Source organism: Typopeltis vanoorti, chromosome 12, assembly GCF_054136105.1.
Source record: "Typopeltis vanoorti isolate ZY-2024b chromosome 12, IOZ_Tvanoo_1.0, whole genome shotgun sequence".
Taxonomy (NCBI): Eukaryota; Metazoa; Arthropoda; class Arachnida; order Uropygi; family Thelyphonidae; genus Typopeltis; species Typopeltis vanoorti.
The window spans coordinates 79212651-79232281 of NC_143560.1; the positions used below are offsets into that span (position 1 = coordinate 79212651).

Sequence of the window (19631 nt, forward strand, 5' to 3'; positions counted from 1 at the left end):
ACCCAGAGAAAGGCCAAGATATAGGTGGATTGATACAGAAAAAAAAGTGCCTTAGAAGACAGAAATATAAGATTTGATAATGTTGGAATAATGACAGATAACATATTAACTTGGAAGAAAATTGTTGATCAGAAGTTAGTAATGGTATAACTCTTTCATGCCGTATTATCATAATATTCTATACAACCCCCAATGAGGTACTTATCAGGAATTTGATGATGATGATAAAATTACACATTATTAATAATAATCAAACAGCTTCAGCAAATTATATTAATGTTATAAAGAAGTGAACACTATTTCTTTAGAATGTCAATCAAATTTGGTATAAGATCAGTTACACTGGATAATGTAGGAATTAATATTCAGCTTTTCCTAGTATGTAAATGCTGGCTGCAATCATGTGAAATAAAAAAGGTTATAATAACTTTAACACATAACTTAAATACTAACCTGTGCTAAATGGAGATCATATGTTTGCAGATGAACTAGATGATTGCGGATAAGACAATCTACGGCTTCTAAATTGTAGCGAAACTCATCCCTACATTCAATTAGGCAACGAGTTACTTGCTTACTTGTCCACTGATGACCATAGACTCTATGATCAGCAAGTGCTTTCAAAACAAGTATATGCCCATCTCTAAAACGAATTGCAATTTCAGGATCATTTGTTATTTGTGTGAAGCCTTCTAACAGTCCTTCTACAGCCTGCAATATAGAAATTGACAAACTCTTAATGATAAGTATCCTTACCTGCATTGAGATAACATTTTAATATAGAAACATTCTCTTAAAATAAGTTGTTAATGACTCATTGAAAGACAACTTCACACACAAGAACAGTAAGAAAAGTCTCAGATTTGAATAGATGAGTTATCTGGTTTGTATATGAGACCAGATAACTCACCTTCAGTTGAAATGCCCCAATAAAGGTTCTTTGCATTCTAAACAGAATTTGAAGCCAGTTCTTTCCAACCAAAGTGCATTGTTGAAACTGATTGAGCTATGGAGGCTCTCATACAGGAAAGCAAACCAGTCAAAACTGATTGAATTCATTGAAAACATCAACATAATCTCATGTACAGCTGAAAACCATGAAAGATTCACTGAACTCCTCATAGCATCTGGCAAAAGACATCTCCAGGGGATTCAGAATGACCTATACACCATGCTGGTCAACTGAGAATAGTATTCTTCTTGCAGAATATGAACAACAGAACCATCCAGACACTGCTTCTACCTTTTTAAGGTCCTTGGATGTAGGCCAAAAAAGCTCAATGGAATGAAGAAAGGCAAAACCTTAATTTTACCAGATCAGGTTGAAAGGTTTGGTCACTCCTCTGTCAACAGAGCTAAAGAAAAGAAAACTCAAACAGCAATGCAAAAATCTTAGTACAAAACACTAAATCCAACATTCCTACAGACACTAAAAAAAAAGTCCATCGTCTTTAGAAAAGTTTTCTCATCATGTCATTTTTTTGCTTGAAAAATGGTGAATGTATGGAATTGGTTGCCTGAGTCAGTTGGGAGTTCTTTGTCTGTTAATTTCAAGGAGAGGTATGATAGATATTGTGTTGATAGTTTGGGTCTCCCACGATAAGTCTTAGGACTCCATGGAGGTGCCCATGCAATAATAACAATAAATAAATAAATAAATAAATAATAATAATAATAATAATAATAATAATAATAATAATAATGTCCTATATCTACAGCAAACTCCAATCCAATAACTCTAGATGAAACTGATGCAGTCCTCAAACTAACCAAAACCGGTAAAGTTCTTGGTTGATGGCATCCTTACTGATTTTGGTCTAAGAGCAAAAACTTGGCTAATTTCTTCTCCTCAATAATAAATAATGAACAACTTCCAAAACTTTGGCATGAATAAAAGATTATAGCCAAGTCAACCGACGACCCTAACAACTACTGCATTTCTCCAAAAATACAAGCCATCTTACTCAATAAACAGGCTGGGGTTAGACATGGCAGAAGATGGATACCAAAAGGATTTAAAAATAAGTATTAACTTTATAGATTTAACATCAGCTTATGATACCGTATGGAAGAAAGACGCTGTATAAAACAAGCTTGGAGAATTTTTTTAAAAAAAATGAACTTGTAAAAAACATTGCTACTGAGACTAATAAAAAATGGAAATCCAAAATAATACATGGATAAACACCACATGTAAGGAATTGTATTTGCCTTTTTTTCTTTGATGATGGCACATGCAAAAATTAAATATTACTGGTCAAACAGCCCATTACTGTCAATGCAAAATTTTGGTAAAATTATACAACTGGATTGATTTCAATTACTTTTTGAAACTGTTGCATTATTGTAATAAGAATAAATTGCCTAATGGAAATAGATTGTACAAGCTGAAAAGTGTGATCATCATCTGAAAAAAAAAAAAAAAAGTTTTACCTATTTAGAAACCTGTGTACTAATGAAAGCATGGTGGGCTAGAAGAGTAGATGGAGTTTAATCAACTGATTCTTTCTAAGAGATATTGTTTTGGAATAAAAGTGTTTGTCCTTTGTGATTGTGAGTTCAGGTTCAAGGATTTTTGGTGAACATTGCCGATTTGTAATGCTAGAGAAAAATAGGAATTTTTCAAATTTTTGTTAATAGTACTGAGTTGATTTATTGTATTTATTGGTTTTCTAAGTGTGCAAGATATTTAGTTATTTAGTTATCAGTTATTTAGTTGTAAATAAAGCGTGTATATTTCCTTAAATATATTTTGTTGGCATGGCACCTATATATAACAGAACAATGTCAGCCAAGATGTCTTTGTTGGGCAAGCTGAATTTGTGTGAATGAAAGTGTAAAATTTGTGAGATGTACTCATTTCAACAGTGAATGCAGAGAGAACAAATTATGTAATAAGTAGACTGAAAAATACTAATGCTAGAAGCATAAGGAATAAGAGGGAGGAGTTTTTGGCATTGGTTAGTGCAACCTCACCAAAAATTACAGGCATTGGTGAGACTTGACTAACATCAGATGATGTAGTTACAGGTTTAGAATGTAATGGGATTTAGTATTTTCAGGGAGGATAGAGCAGACAGGACAAGACAGGTTGAGGTGATAGCAGATGATACTGCTGATGATAGCAGATGAATTGCAGACAACAAGAATAGAAGTCAGTTGTTTTGAGTCAATATGTTGTGAGATTGGGACCAACAGGGCAAAATATAAAATGGTCGCTGCTATAAGCCAGGGGTACCAGGAATGATGTGGAAGTGCATCAGCAGATTAGTACGATGAGTGCAAGTCGAGTAATTGTTATGGGGGAATTCAACCTCAAAGACAGATTGAAAGAAGGAAAGATCACATGGCAGGAAGGAAATGGAATTCATACACTTACTGAAAGATAATTACTTAAAGCAGAATGTGACAGAGAGGACTTGGGGGGAAGGGGGATACAAGAGAGTGTTGGATCTTGTTATAGGATCAGAAGACCTGTCCATAACTAAGGTGGCTGCATTGCCTCCAATTAAGGAAAGTGATCAAGTGGTCTTGACTTGAGAGATAGCAAATCTCAGTTAAGAATGGGGTATATGTGGAACTACATGACAGGTAATTATGACAAGTTTAATTGCTGTTTAAGAGATACTTGTGCCATGAGAGGTTTCTTCAAATTAACCCCCCAAAAAAACACTGCTTTGTAATTAGCTATTGTTGCCACTGATGATTGCCTGTAATATTCAGGCTGAAATATATGGTCTTAAATAAATAGTATTACTCATTCCTTGTATTTTTGTGTTCATTTGAAGAATTGGCAAGCTTAGGAGACAGCCTGAAGCATTATCATGGAATAAAGATCTGCAAGCAAAGGATGTACATCGGGGGTAGGAGTTGAATGAGTAATATCATTAAGCATGAGCTTCAAAAAAAGATGCAGAGGATATATAAGGAGAAAGGTGACCAGCATGGACGGGAAGGCAAAATCAAATTATGAGAAGAAATTAGCCAAGCAGGCAAAAGGAAAACCCAAAGAGGTTTTTTTTTTTGTTATGCTGACTAGTAAGAAGAAGAATGACTATGGAAGGATAACTTTAACGAGTGCAGATGGTAGAGAGGTAACAGAGGCAGATGAAATTTCTGAGCCACTGAATGACCATTCTGCAAGGTATATGCAAGTGAAGATATTGTTATGGCAGAGGTGACAGGGACTGATGTGAGAAGAGAGATTGATGAATTAGATGTACTTAAGTTATTGCAGAATCTGAATGCAAATACAACTGTAGGACTGAATGGGATATTGACTAGCATTTTAAGAGAATGTTCAGGAGAACTGCCAATGCCTTTGACCAGGCTAGCTCAGCTCTGGCAAAGTCCCAAAAGAGTGGAAGGAGAATCTATCCTTTGCATAAAGGAGGATCTAAGAGTGGCAGCAAATTATAGACCATCAATATCTCAGGAATGGGTTGATAACATGATGATACTCTATGAGAGACAGCATGGCTTTGAAAACGGTCAGCCATACCTTACTAATCTACTAACTTTTTTATAATAAAGTGACAACTGAGTTGGATACAGGGAATGGCTACACGATGATACTGCTGGATGTTGTAAAGGCATTTCACAGGATACCACACGGAACTCTGTTAAGCAAACTGCAACAATAGTTGCAATTTACTTAACAGAGTATATGGAGAAGTATCTGGAGTAGCAGAATCCAGGTGATTAGTAGTGCCACAGGGCTCTGTGCTTGGACCACTTGGACAAATGATATAGTAAATAATTGAAATGAGATATTTAGTTGTTTGCTGATGATGTAAAAGTTAATCAAACTGTAAAAAAGCTTGCAGGATGATTTAAATAGGCTGACAAGTATGGGCAAAACATAATGGATATCAATTTAATATGGAAAAGTGCATTTTGGGATACAAAGATTACAAGCTGTATACCACATTTATTTATTCATATGGAGTTTCCTCCCTTTTTCTTTCCCGTCCCTATTGGGGCGAGTTGAGCCCTCTCATGGGGGTTAAGTATTTATGGCTGTAGATCTGTGTGTTCACGGGGCCGGTTTACCTGCTTGCGGGAGATGAAAAACACCAGATAAACTGGCAGAAAAAACCCTACTGCCCACACCCAAGACCGGCTAACTTGGCTATGGCTGAGGAAGATCCTCAAATTCCTCACATCTTCGACAGGAATCGAACCTGGGACACTCCTTCCCCAGTCATATGGTTGCGAAGCGCACAGCCACTAGGCTAACCGTGTGGACTATACCACATTCAGGGAGCTGTACTTCAGGCAATTGATGAAGCCAGGATAACTCACAGAATTACATAATTATTGAAGAGCACACTAGCCAGCAGAGATAAGGGAGTTATCATTCCTCTTTATAAAGACCTGATATGACTACATTAGGATTACTGTGCTCAGGTCCAGTCACCTTGGTTTCTTGGGGACGATGAAGACATGGAAAAAGGCAGGAAATGTGGAGGCGAGTGACTTAGATGGCGAGCAGTCTGTGGTATGCTCACTATGAGTATAGATTGAGGGTTTGTGGGTTGCAAGAGTTGGTTGATAGGCAAAAAAAAAAGGAAGAGGATACGAGAGAAATATTCAAGTTACTTTTTTATAGGATTAATACCAAGGAAATAGGGGGGGGGGAGACAAGAGATCATTCCTGGAAGTTAGGTAGGAGTGTGATTAACAGGGCTGTGAGGACTAGATTTTTCATCTTTAAAAAAGTTTTCTTATCATGTCATTTTTCGCCCAGAAAGTGGTGAATGTATATAATGGGTTGCCTGAGTCAGTCGTAAGTGCCTTGTCTATTAATAGTCTAAAGGAGAGGTATGACGGTTTGGTTCTCCCACGATGAGTCTTAAGACTCTATGGAGGTGTCTGTGCAATAATAATAATATATACATCAGACATTGTTTATACTGGTTTTTGCCAAAGAAGTTGTAAACTATGGCGTTGGTGCTGGTAATGTTGTAATAACACTATTGGAGCCATATGTAGATAAAGGACATTTGTATGTATTGATACGTATTTGTTGATAATTGGGTATAGAAGTACAGTTTTGCTCAAATATTTGTCTGAAAGAAAAACAGGTGCATGTGGGACAGCAAATCGAAAAAATATTTCTCAATTTTGAGGGAGAAAGAGTGAACACAAGTCAATGATTTGTGACAAATTGCTTTCTGTAAAATAGCAAAATGTGATGTGCTTATGGCGATTTCATTTTATAAGAATGTTATGGCCAACAAAGAACACTGACAGAAAGGCAGGTAAAAAAAAATTGTAAAATCAACTACTTGTGTGTTAAATTATAATGCAAATACAAGGCTTGTACATAAAAGTGACATGCAAATGAATTGCTTAGAAATTATGAGAAATCAAAGAAGTAATATGTAAAACTTCTTTGTTTTGCTTGATACTTCTGAAATAAATCCATACTACCTGTTTCTGGTGAAAACTGGGAAAAAATGTGAACTGGTCAACTTGAGGTTAGGTAATTCACCAGTTAATTGAATGAGTGCAGCAAACTGAAGAAGTTACCTAAAAGGTGGTAGAAGATCTACAGCTCTTGATCCATTGCAAGACAGTTTTCAGTCATTCTGTGCCCTTTGTTGTGGAAAAAAAGCAGTTCAAAGAAGATGGTTTGGTTCTTGATCAGCCCTTGTTTTGAAATTATAAGATATTGAACCTCTAAATTAATGTCACTTGAAAAATATGTTTGTTTTGGTCAAATAAATGATTTATTAACTGGAATACTTCTAGGTTCATTAAATCACACGTAATATTTTTTTGAGGAGGTCAAAACTCCTTGGGGGGGGGGTGCATTTTTAATTTGCCACTCACAGGATTAAGATAAATGAATTCCTATTTAAATAAAGTACCTATTCAAACAAATTTACATGTTCTAATTTCCCATGAATATGAGTTTTGCTAGTATTAAATGGCATTTTCTTTTATCTGATATTTGTTTGTTTACAGTCAATATTTCTTGTGTATTCTGTGGCCAGTTTGTGAGAATGAAAACCCAAGTTGCCAGAAGCCAAAAAACCTGGCAACATCCATATGAGAGTGACTAACTCACATTCAGTAGAAAATCCATTGTAAAGGATCCTTGCTTCCTAGATGGAATTAGAATTGACACCTTTCCAGCTGAAGGGCAAATGTTACAAGCTCATCACAAACGTACTATGAAACAAAGAGCATGAAGGAACAGTATTAACAAAAGAATAAGAAAGTGATCTGTGTATCAGAACTTGTTGATTTCATGACAACTTTTGCAATGATGAACTACATATGTGCTCTTACTCTTCTAGACATAATATTCCTCAACTTCTTTGGTGTTTTTCAGGAAGATATAAAAAAAAATCTTGCCATTTCTGGATAATGATTGTACCAATTATGGTGATATTCTCCCATTTATTTTTAAGGTTTGTTATGCCTTTTCAGTTATTACTGTATTTACTGCATTATACTGAGTATCTCTTTCCAAACTACATTATGCAGTTTGGAAAGAGATACTTGCTCCCATTTTAAGAAGAAAGAGACAAATCCAAATCTTTACCACCAAATGACTATCTTACTGCCCTGACATGTTCTCCTTTAAAGTAATGGAGAAATCATCAATAATTATCTGCGTACAACATATATATTATACTAATATGGATTCTGATGGTGCCATACAAGAGATCTTGCTTATTTTGCCAACTTTGCAGAGTAAGACAACTGTATTATATCTCTTTGATATGTGATTCGATTTAGCATAAAGAGTTCTTAAATAAGCACAACTTTCTTTCTTTCTCCTTTTTCTTTTGCAATTAGAGTACTAGAGTTCCTTTGGTTGCACATGAGGTGATGATAGATGAACCCTTCATCAAACTCTACTAATAATGCTGTAGTAATACAGGATCTGATCTTTCATTTGCTCACTTCTCCTTACAACTGACTGCAGATGTATAACAGCAGAAGTCAAGGCCTTGAATCATACATATCAACAAAACTTTTAAAACATCACTTTCAACCCTAAATAACAATATTTATTATCATTCTTAATTAGGAATCTGACAGTCCTATTATAGTCAATTTTAGCAAACTTCATCTAGTCTTTCTTTTTATACATAGAGAACACTTTTATCTTCATCTTTCTTTGATAACATTCAAGATGTTCTAAGATGAGATTTCAGATGGAGGTTAAAGTTATCCATGGATAACTTTAGTTTTCAATCTTTCTTAACATAAACATGCTGCAGATATTGCCTCATCTGCATTTAGAAAAGTAGGCAATTTTTTTAAACATGAAACTCTAAAAATTGCAAATGTGCTCTACCACAGAACCCTACATTACTTCAGAGGTTCTGTGGTTAGGTCTTAAGTGGTGCTTCTGACAAAAGCTTCCTAAAAATATCATTCGACTCAATGCAGAAAAAATAAATTAGGCAAGTGTTATAGATGAATAAACAAGTTGCATAAAATATACTAAGTTCCAGAGTAGCTTAGCTTTAAAATAAAGTTCTTGAATAATATATGGATTTTCAATGATTCATTCACATTACTAGTGATTACTAGTGACTTTGGCCCTTTATCTGCTTAATTAAACATTTGGAAAATATGTAAATCAGCGAATTGGTCAATTTCTTATTTGGCCCTTTATCTGCTAACGAAATTGACCAATTTGCTGATTTAAATATTTTCCAAATGTTTAATTAAGCAGTAATCACTAGTAATGTGAAGGAATCATTGAAAACCCATATATTATTCAAGAACTTTATTTTAAAGCTAAGTTACTCTGGAGCATAGTATATTTTATGCGACTAGTTTATTCATCTATAACACTTGCCTAATTTCTTTTTTCTACATTGAGTCAAATATTTTTTTAGGAAGCTTTTAAATTTTTTGAATTCCAAAAATTTTTCTAAGAAAGGACAGGAACTACTAAAAGCAGATGATGTGACTTTCACCAAGTAATTTATACCTGTTCCATAATCTTTTTTAAGAAATAAAACTTTTGCAAGAAAACTTTTTTTAATATTGTTTTCTTGCAAGATTCTTTTATTATATGTTATATGATACTTTTTATATGTTATGATTACATACTGAAACAAATGAGAACAGTAAATTAAACTACGATGAAAGGGGGCTGAAAAGTTTGTAAACAGGAACAGTAGCTGAGGACTGGTTTGTGCAACAAGGGAAAGACTTTTTTTTCTCAGAGGATTGCAAATAATACAGCAGCATTGTAACAAGCATATAACACTTCATGAGGAATATGAAGAATAATGTGTAAGTTATATGGTTCTACCTCAATTCCTTCATGGTGATTATCATAACTTTTCAGCACACCCATGTATATTTGTGGGATTTTACCCACAGATTTAATGTAGTAAGAAACAACTTCTATGTGTTTTGCTGCAAATAACTAACAGTTTTGTCAGGAAGATTAACATATTAGAGAATATACAAAAAATCTGAACACATCATCACATCATATACTCTCCAGAGTGTTTATAGAAAGCAATCTTGTCCTTAGGTGACTCTAATAAGTTGTGAACTGTCTTTATTGGTTTGAAGGCCACTTGGATTTCGTGAGGTCTTAGCAGGTTTGCAATTTTCTGTGAAACTGTGTTAGCAAAAGGAATGGAAATGGAAGACCTGTAGTTACAATAGTTTCTTGGATTTGCTGCTGGGAGGGGTTGGAAAAAAGAATCTTATTTAACAATTGTTTCGGATAACCATTGTTTATTAAAGTTTTGAAGATGAAATGTAATTCGTCTATTAAAACTTTGTCATTTCTTATGATACAAACTGCCCAGTTTTTCAGCATATGAACAGTACTCAAACATCTAGAAGTTTAGAGATAAGAAAAAAAGAACACATCGGGGGACATCAACAACAACAGAGAACAATTCCGGTTTAGCTCTCCATTTTTCTAATATCAATCACAACAGTGAATGGGATAAAAGTACTATGCCGTACTTAGAAGAAGACTTTCATACTCGTAACACCAAAGAAGCTGCAGTAGTGATCTGTTCAAGAGGAAGCCTTAACAGAAACCAAGGATTGGTCCTTGGTGACATCTGGAAAAAACTAATAAGATCACTCAACACACCGGAGTTCACCTTTGCAGCCAATTACAGAACACACCTATACAACAATGACTGCTAACATACATGCTCCATGCGTCTGATGTAACATTGCATTTGAATTTTGATAATATTTAGCATTCGGTTATGTTTTAACTTGATACTTGAAACTCATTTCTGTTTTAAGCTGTTTTTGTTGCTTTTTGTGTGCCCAGACAAAGCCAACAGTAAATTCGGTGAAACTAGTAGGCTATATATCTCCGTACATATCTCTGACCAATTAAACCCAGTTTTCATGTTTACTTGTGATTCAGTGGTCAAAAAATAACGTTATCATGAATAGCGCTTTTATTTGAGAAAATGTGTACAGTGATGCCATTTTTTTTCTTTCCTTTTAATACTCAACATCACCCAGATGTTCTTTCTATACCCAGGAAATTTTTTAAAAGAATGCTGTCTTTTAGCAAATGAAGAAAATTCTGAAGGATGTGAACAGTTTTAAAATCAATTTGAATGTTAACTTGTCTCAGAAATGATATCCATAATTAATGATTTTTGTTTTATTGATGCTATACATTTCAAACCAATTGTTATTAGAAGTGTTCAGATTTTTGTACATTCTTCCTGATGAAGCAGTTATTATTTATAGAAAAAACATGACGTTTTGTTTCTGATCATATTAAATCTACTAATAAAATACCACAGATAAATTTATGTTCTGTGTCTACAAGTTTTGTTTCTGATCATATTAATCTACTACTAAAATACCACAGATAAATTTATGTTCAATGTCTACACAGTATTATTTCAAACAAAAAGTTTTTAATAGATCAAACAGTGTTGTTACTAGGAACAGCAACAAAAGCTAGTATGCATTATGTCTGTTAGCTGCATATATTCTTTGGCTAGTTTGCTTGTTTTGTAGAGTGAAACACCTTATCCACCTCCATACCAGACTAGCTAACTCATCTTCAGATAAAAAACCCCAATAAAATTTCCCCATTTCATAGAAAGGATGTCAATCAAGTTTTTCCAAATAAAGGGCAAATGTCATGATGGCGGCCATTTCTGGAAACAAATGGTAAAATGCTTATCTCTTTCTTCTCGATGAAAACTTTTACTGAAGATGTATTCACAATGAGTGTTGGCAGCTTATTCCACTAATTTGCTCAAAGAACCTGTATCACACATGACTACACCATTCCTTAGCCTACAGAGATGATCCTAAGTACCTTCCCAACCTGTCATGAAGAACAAAATTTCTTTTTGTATCTATACTGTAAAATTCCCTAACCAATTTTTATGTTTCTATCATTTCTCCTGCTCCTCTTTCTATTTCTCAAATTTTACAGACACATCACTTCAACCTATCTTCATATAAAAAATTCTACAGGCCAGATTTATCTCGGTCATCTGCTACTGAATCTTGTTGACTGTTTTTTTATCTCTATAGAACCCATATGACCAAATCAGGAGAGTGCTCCAGATGTGTGGTCTCCTACTAGAACCAACATACTCCCTTCATAAGATTAATTATTTTATTCAAATAATATATATTCATCAGAACATTTCAACTATCTGTTACTTTAATATTTAAATTTCTAACTTGATTTTAATCATGATTTCTCCAACCAACAGGCTATGCATTCAAACATTAGTGTGGGCATGGATGTTTGTGAAACTAACTACCACTTTGGGGGTGCTTAAGGGTCAAAGCTGTATAACTGAGAGGAGACCTCCACATAGCCTTTAAAGGAATGCGGAGAACCGACCAGGGCTTCTGACCTAATGTCCAATCCTCACCTTCTCGTGGTGCACCCTGTTGGGTATCTACTTTGATACTGAACGAACGAGGATGGGCTGGCAATTTGGGATTTAGCCGACCAAATTGTATTCTTATTGGTTAAACCAAAATAAAAAATGATGGTACAACATGACAAAATTTCATGCCGGCTGGGGCGTCGCCCGGTTAAACAAGGCCCCCGTTGTTTTCGCCAGGGAACCAGGGCGAACAGCGAAAAGTCAGCTACTGGAACAAATCTGAAAACAAACCCCAACTCAACATCACCAGAGTTAAAGATCGGTACTATCAACGTAAGAAGCCTGAATGGCAAAGAAATGGAGCTAGCTGAGGAATTAGATAAGTACCAGATCGACATAATAGGGGTGACTGAAACAAAAAAGACCAAAACTGGTGAGATCTTTCTGAGCAATAAATACAAAATGTTATATTCAGGCAATGACAATCAAGGAAAAGAAGGAGTAGCCATAGTATTCAACACAAAATACGAGGCTAATCTTCTTGAATGGCAGTCAGTCTCAAGTAGAGTAATGTGGGCAAATATGAGAATGGGGAACTGGACAATGAGACTTATTTGTGCCTATGGTCCCACAGAAGGTTCTACTAAGGTAGAAGTGGAGGAATTTTTTGAGGCTTTAGAAAAAGCAACTGACACAATGAAAAAGGAAAAGTTGGTCCTTGTTGGGGATCTAAATAGTAGAGTAGGAAATGATTGTGAGACATACAAAAATATTTTGGGAAAATTTGGAGAAAAGAGCAAAGCTAATAATAATGGCAAATACCTGTTGGATTTCTGCTCAGGACATGGACTGGTTATTACTAACACCATGTTCCAACATAAAAATGTGCACAAATTCACATGGAGAGAAGAGGCTAGGAATAAGAAAAGTCTCATTGACTATGTTATTGTTGATAGTGATGTTTTCTCCCTGGTGCAGGACACCAGAGTGTACAGAGGATTTGAAATTGGAAGTGATCACTATTTAGTCTTGAGCAGGATAAAATTGAATTTCATATTGAAAAGAATAACATGTAAGAAAGTTTTAAAGCGAATAAAAGTTGAGCAGCTCTCAGATGTGAACTGTAGACTAAAATACAGAAATATTATTGAAAAGAAAATGAAAGAGTTTGAGAACAGGAATCAAACCTTGGAGATTCAGTGGCAAACTCTGAAGGAAACATTGATTGATTCTGCCAGAGAGGCATGTGGTGAGGTTGTGTGCAAGGATAAAAAAATCAGAACTCCCTGGTGGACACAGGAAGTTAAAGAGGCAGTGAAGGAAAAGAAGAAAGCATATCAAAAGTTCCTGGCAAATAAGTCAGCTTTTACTCTTACAGAATACAGAGACAAATGTAAGAAAGCTAAACAGTGTGTAAAACTAGCTAAGCAAAAGTCATGGGAGGACTTTGGCAAGAATATAGAAAATAAATATCAAGAAGGTGGCAAAATATTCTGGAGGTTGTTGAAGAAGCTTAGGAATGGAGGAAAGAGTGCTGTAAAAGGAATTAGAGATGATAAAGGTGAAATGAAAACAGGAGAAAAAGATATCCTTGAAGTATGGAGTAATTACTTTGAAAAACTGCTAAATGAAACAAGCAGTGATGACAGCACAGTGATAAAAAACACTGACCAGGCATGCAGTCAGGAATACATATCCATACTTGAAGTAGAAAAAGCCATCAAAGGCTTGAAATGTGGAAAGGCAGCAGGAGTAGATGATATTCGACCAGAAATGCTGAAGTATGGTGGTATAAGAATCTTACAGTGGCTGCACTGCATAGTTCAGAAAGCCTGGACAGAGGGACGAATTCCCGATGATTGGAGTAGAGCTCTCATAGTACCCATATATAAAAAGGGAAATAAAACTGAATGTGAGAATTACAGAGGTATTTCCCTACTGAGTGTTCCTGGCAAGATCTATGCAAGTATACTTGAGAAACGGTTGAGAAGAATTGTGGAAGAAAAGCTTGGTGAAGTACAAGCTGGATTCAGGCCAAATAGAGGCTGTCAGGATCAGATCTTCACTTTACGACAAATAGTCGAGAAAGCATGGGAATATAACAAAGATCTGTATTTAAGTTTTGTCGATTTGGAAAAGGCATATGACAAGGTGCCAAGAGAGAAGCTATTCAATACGCTGCAGTTATATGGTGTCAATGGGGCATTATATCAAGCAATACTTAGTCTTTATTTGAGTTGTGAGTCAGCAGTTAGAATTGAAGGAAGTACAGGAAGATGGTTTAATGTTAAATCTGGTGTGAGACAAGGATGTACATTATCCCCTCTGTTATTCATTATCTATATGGATCACATTATGAAGGAATGTGGTATTAAACCTGATATCAAAATTGGAGATGTTAATGTCAGCTCTTTGCTTTATGCGGATGATGTTATACTTCTAAATAAATCCGCTACAAGTCTGCAAGATTCTCTGACTAAATTGAATAGCTGTTGTAATAGATATGGTATGAAGGTCAGCAATAAAAAGACAAAGACAATGAAAATAGGCAGAATCATTGAAAATGTCAACTGTGTTGTGAATGGAGAACCTGTGGAACAAGTAAAACATTTTAGCTACTTAGGCACAATTTTTACTGAAGATGGTAAACTAAATATAGAAATAGACAACAGAATCAGCAAAGCTGGTATGGTGGGAAGTCAATTGAATAAATTCATATGGAATAAGAAAGAAATTAGTCGGAACACTAAATTAGCTGTATACAAGACTGTGTTCAAACCAATTTTAACCAATGGATCTGAGAGCTGGGTCAGAAGTAAAACACTTGACCAAAGACTAGAGACCGCAGATATGAGAGTCCTGAGAAAGATTAGAGGCGTGAACAGATGGCATCAATGGCAATATCATATTAAAAATGAGGATATTAGGAAAGAACTTGACATTGTCAGCATCCAGGAATGCATTAGCAGAGCTAATCTCAGATGGTATGGTCACTTAAATAGAATGGGAGAGGAAAGATTAGCAAAACAAGTGTTCTCTACCAGGTTGGCAGGAAAACGACCTAGAGGAAGACCAAGATATAGGTGGATTGATACGGTACAAAGTGCCTTAGACGATAGAAATATAAGATCTGATAATGTTGGAGTCTTGACAAGTAACAGACTGATTTGGAGGAAAATTGTAGATAGGAAGTTAGTAATGATGTAATTTTTTCATGTCGTACTGTCATATCCTGTACACCCCTTGAGGGTACATGGCAGGAATTTGATGATGATGATGATGACTACCACTTTGCTTATCAGAAAACTGAAAAAGTTTCATGTTTGGTCTCTAAATCAGGATTTATTATTATTATTATTACATGATACCTCCAGGGATTCCAAAGACTCATCGAGAGAGGGCACCTACTCTACAACTCTGTCTCCACCACTTACAATTCATCAACAACAATGAACTGCATCTACACCAATGCCATCTACCATCCACTACTAGTATTTTTAGTATTTTCACAGACAATCGCAAACATCCATGCCCATTTGGCAGGATTCGATTTCTTAATTAATTCCTCCGCCCATGATACTAAGGTCATCATCAAATTCCTGTCATGTACTCAAGGGGTGTATAGGATATGATAGTACTACATGAAAAATTTACATCATTACCTACTTCCTATTAACAATTTTCCTCCAAATCAGTCTGTTACTTGTCAAGACTCCAACATTATCAGATCTTATATTTCTATCGGTTAAGGCACTTTTTACTGTATCAATCCACCTATATCTTGGTCTTCCTCTGGGTCGTTTTCCTGCAAACCTGGCAGAGAACACTTGTTTTGCTAATCTTTCCTCTCCCATTCTGTTTAAGTGACCATACCACCTGAGATTAGCTCTAGTAATGCATTCCTGGATACTGACAATGTCAAGTTCTTTCCTAATATCCTCGTTTTTAATATGATATTGCCATCTGTTCGTGCCCCTAATCTTTCTCACGACTCTCATATCTGCAGCCTCTAGTCTTTGGTCAAGTGTTTTACTTCTGACCCAGCTCTCAGATCCAAAAGTTAAAACTGGTTTGAACACTGTCTTGTATACAGCTAATTTAGTGTTCTGGCTAATTTCTCTCTTATTCCATATGAATTTATTCAACTGACTTTCCACCATACCAGCTTTGTTGATTCTGCTGTTTATTTCCATATTTAATTTACCATCTTCACCAAAAATAGTGCCCAAGTAGTTGAAATGTTATACTTGTTCCACAGGTTCTCCGTTCACAACGCAGTTGACATTTTCAACGATTCTGTCTATTTTCATTGTCTTTGTCTTTTTATTGCTGACCTTCATACCATATCTATTACAACAGTTATTCAATTTAGTCAGGGAGTCTTGCAGACTTGTAGCGGATTTATTTAGAAGTATAACATTGTCTGCATAAAGCAAAGAGCTGACATTAACATATCCAATTTTGATATCATGTTTAATACCACTTTCCTTCATATAATGTGATCCATATAGATAATGAATAACACCAGAACATTAAACCCATCTTCCTGTACTTCCTTCAATTCTAACTGCTGACTTACGACTCAAATAAAGACTAAGTATTGCTTGATATAATGTCCCAATGACACCATATAACTGTAGCATTTTGAATAGCTTCTCTCTTGGCACCCTTGTCATATGTCTTTTCCAGATCTAAAAAACTAAAATACAGATCTTTGTTATGTTCCCATGATTTCTCAACTATTTGTCGTAAAGTGAAGATCTGATCCTGACAGCCTCTATTTGGCCTGAATCCAGCTTGTTCTTCACCAAGCTTTTCTTCCACAATTCTTCTCAACCGTTTTTCAAGTATACTTGCATAAATCTTACCAGTGTAAAATCTCACGAAAAATTAAATTTCATAAATTTTGCTATAGATTTTCCAGTTTTTTTTTTGTTTAAAATTATGAAAGAAAAATGTTCTAAATAAGATTTAAATATTTACTGTAAGAATGTACATACATCTGACCTGTTAGTAAAACTTAGTAGGAATCAAGCCAGATTAGTGCTGATAAGTACCATCCAAAGATCGTAAGGTCGAATGGCCAGCAATGCCATCATTTTTGCTACTGGCTAATCCTGGCAAGTTCATTATTAAAAACAAAGGGCTGAAAATCTGGATAAAAGGGAATGCAGGGCTTGGCTCATGACTTTTTTGGCTTTTTACCTTCGACTTCCTCGGGGCTCCTTCCCTTCGTCCAGGAGGATTGTTCTTCCTGCCGCCAGCCCCCTCTCTTTCTAGGCTCTCTGGGTAGCTATGGCAGAACCCCAGCTAGTTCGACAGAGGAAAACTCTATGGGAAACCGCGAGACCATTCCAAGCAGCTCGAAGACTGACCAGACGGCAGACACTCCAGTCTCTATGTAGTTTGCTGTGTGGAAATTGGACTTTCCACTTGTGATAGTTGGCAAGTAAGCAATTATTTTACTGTATTTTGTTAAGAGAGTGTACCTCGGAATCGTATGTGATTGCGAGATGTTATTTGTAAACAGGTGGTAACTTGGTTATAAGTTGAGGGAAGATTATGTGTTGTTAAGTATGTTTAGTTTATGAGAGTGTATGTGATGAGAGTGTATGTGACCAATGGCTCTAAGGTCATTTGTGAGAATATCTTCTGTTACTTCAATGCTCTTGCGTTGGATGGCGAGGGCTATGTCATCAGCACAAGCAAATTTTTTTGACCTAGTTGTCGGTAGATCAGATGTATATAAGTTGAATAAAACTGGTGCTAATACTGAGCCCTGTGGGAGCCCATTGTTCAGCTTTCTCAGTTTGCTCATTTTGTTTCACCAGTTATGATGGATTGGCATGGTATGACTTGTATCAGCTTGTATAGCATCCCCTCTTTCCTGTTTGTTGACCTTTAAGTAAGGTCAACAAACACCTTACTAAAGAGGTTTTCAAACATCTCTGGAAGCCTGCTTCGATATGGGTAGTAAGGCTTAGTACTTGGTCCGTACAACTATGTTCAGTCCTAAAGCCTGCTTGCTCAACAGAGATAACGTCAGATATTTTTGGCCCAATTCTGTTAAGGAAGAGTCTCTCGAGGAGCTTATAACAGCAACTGACAAGCATTTTTTCCACAGTTTACCAAAAATTCAGAGTGAACACCATCAAAGCCTGGTGCTTTGCTGGTTTTCACCTCCTTCAAGGCCTCAGTTATTTCATCTGCGGTAAATTCTCTTGAAAATTGGGAACTGCCACCTGCACTTTGTCGTAAGAGTTTGAGTGTTCGTTTAATTTCCCGTGTGTTGATGATCTCGAGGGGTTCTAGACAGTGAGGTTATTCGACAGGCAATTTGATCTGGAGTCACCAAAGGATCTTTACGAGTGATTGGGTTACTTCCACCGAACTTCTTTAATAGGCTCCATGCTTTTCTACTTGATTTTTTAAAGTCTATCCTCTGTAGTTTTTATCCATTTTTCTCTGCGCTCATTATCAAGCTTCTGGAGTAATTCATCAGCTACATCACAATCACCAGTTTCTAAGTAGACCTGGTATAGCTCTTCGTGCTCTTTATTCCAGCCAGGTATGTATTCCTTGGAATATACTTCTTCGCTGTTGATATGACTGCTCCAATAAATCTGTTGTAGTTTTCACTCACAGGAGGTATCCATCTTACTATTTCATCCAGTTCTTGTGAAAAATCCTGCCAGTTCGCTTTTCTAAAATTCCATCTTGTTGTGGAATAGACCGTGTTATTGGTATTTGTGTTCCTACTTCTACCAATACTGGGCGATGTTGGCTGTGTGGAAAATCTTCAAGGACTTGTCTTGTGTTTATCGGTTGATTTTGCAAATTTTGGGTAAGAAAGCAGAGGTCTGGGTTGTATTCCCTCTTCCATGCTGCAGCCTTAAAGGTTCCTTTGCATCAAATATTAAGCTAAGATTGTTTTGCTCAGCCCAGTTTGTTAATGCTTCACCATTTTCATCATCATTATTGTAATTCCACATGGTGTGATGGCTGTTAAAATCTCCTATGTAAATAGTAGGATGTGGAAATATGGGAGTTACCTCAGGTGGCCATTCTACCAGGGGAGGCTTATAGATGTTAATCACTGTGAGATCTTCAATTTTGGCTATGATAGTGTGTATATTCTGATTAATATTTGCTGATATTAAGTGGGCATTCTCTATATCACAGCCATGAGCTTGGCGATGTGTAGCTCCTAGTATATCGTACCCTGCAATTGTTTGTTCAATTTGAATTGCATTATTTTAGTGTGTTAAATCTTTTGAGTGAAGTAATCGCTCAGTAATTATTATATGCTCTGTACCTATTCCACTAGATCGAAAACAAATGTTTTGTAATTACCTGGTTTTATTCCTTAGCCAATGCACTATCTTGAAAAAATTAGCGAACCTGAGGGCAGAGTAAGAAATGACTAACCACGACTTGCATATAAGGAAATTGTGAAAATGTATTGACTTTTTTCTGTTTTCTTCTCACCCTAACTGTCAAGCAATAGAAAGTTAATTAGGTGGTGCAGTCAATAATAAAATATAAATTTCTTAATTGATATTGCGCGAGTATTTAGGGACTGATTATGTTAAATAGGCTTACTACATGAGGTCTAACTAACCGCAGAGAGAGAGAGAGAGAGAGAGGGGGGGGGGGAATTGGTTACAGTGAGATTAACTTTTGTGGTACAGGTTAAGCAAACGTAAGCCTAACCTTGAGAAGTTTGTGTTAAAGAAGTTTCTAGTCCTAACTTAGTGAAGCAGAATAAAGTAAAATTAAAAGTTAAATAAAGACATAGTT

General features: G+C 35.8%; 1 protein-coding gene across 3 annotated transcripts in view; it reads right to left on the reverse strand.

Moving 5' to 3' along the window:
* Positions 1–19631, reverse strand: part of Not1 (CCR4-NOT transcription complex subunit 1) — a 568860-nt gene that overhangs the window by 158289 nt on the left and 390940 nt on the right. For all 3 annotated transcript variants that reach the window (XM_090401629.1, XM_090401630.1, XM_090401628.1), the window contains exon 36: positions 454–711. In XM_090401629.1, the coding sequence (XP_090257755.1) occupies positions 454–711 (258 nt within the window). The remainder of the gene's footprint in view (positions 1–453; positions 712–19631) is intronic.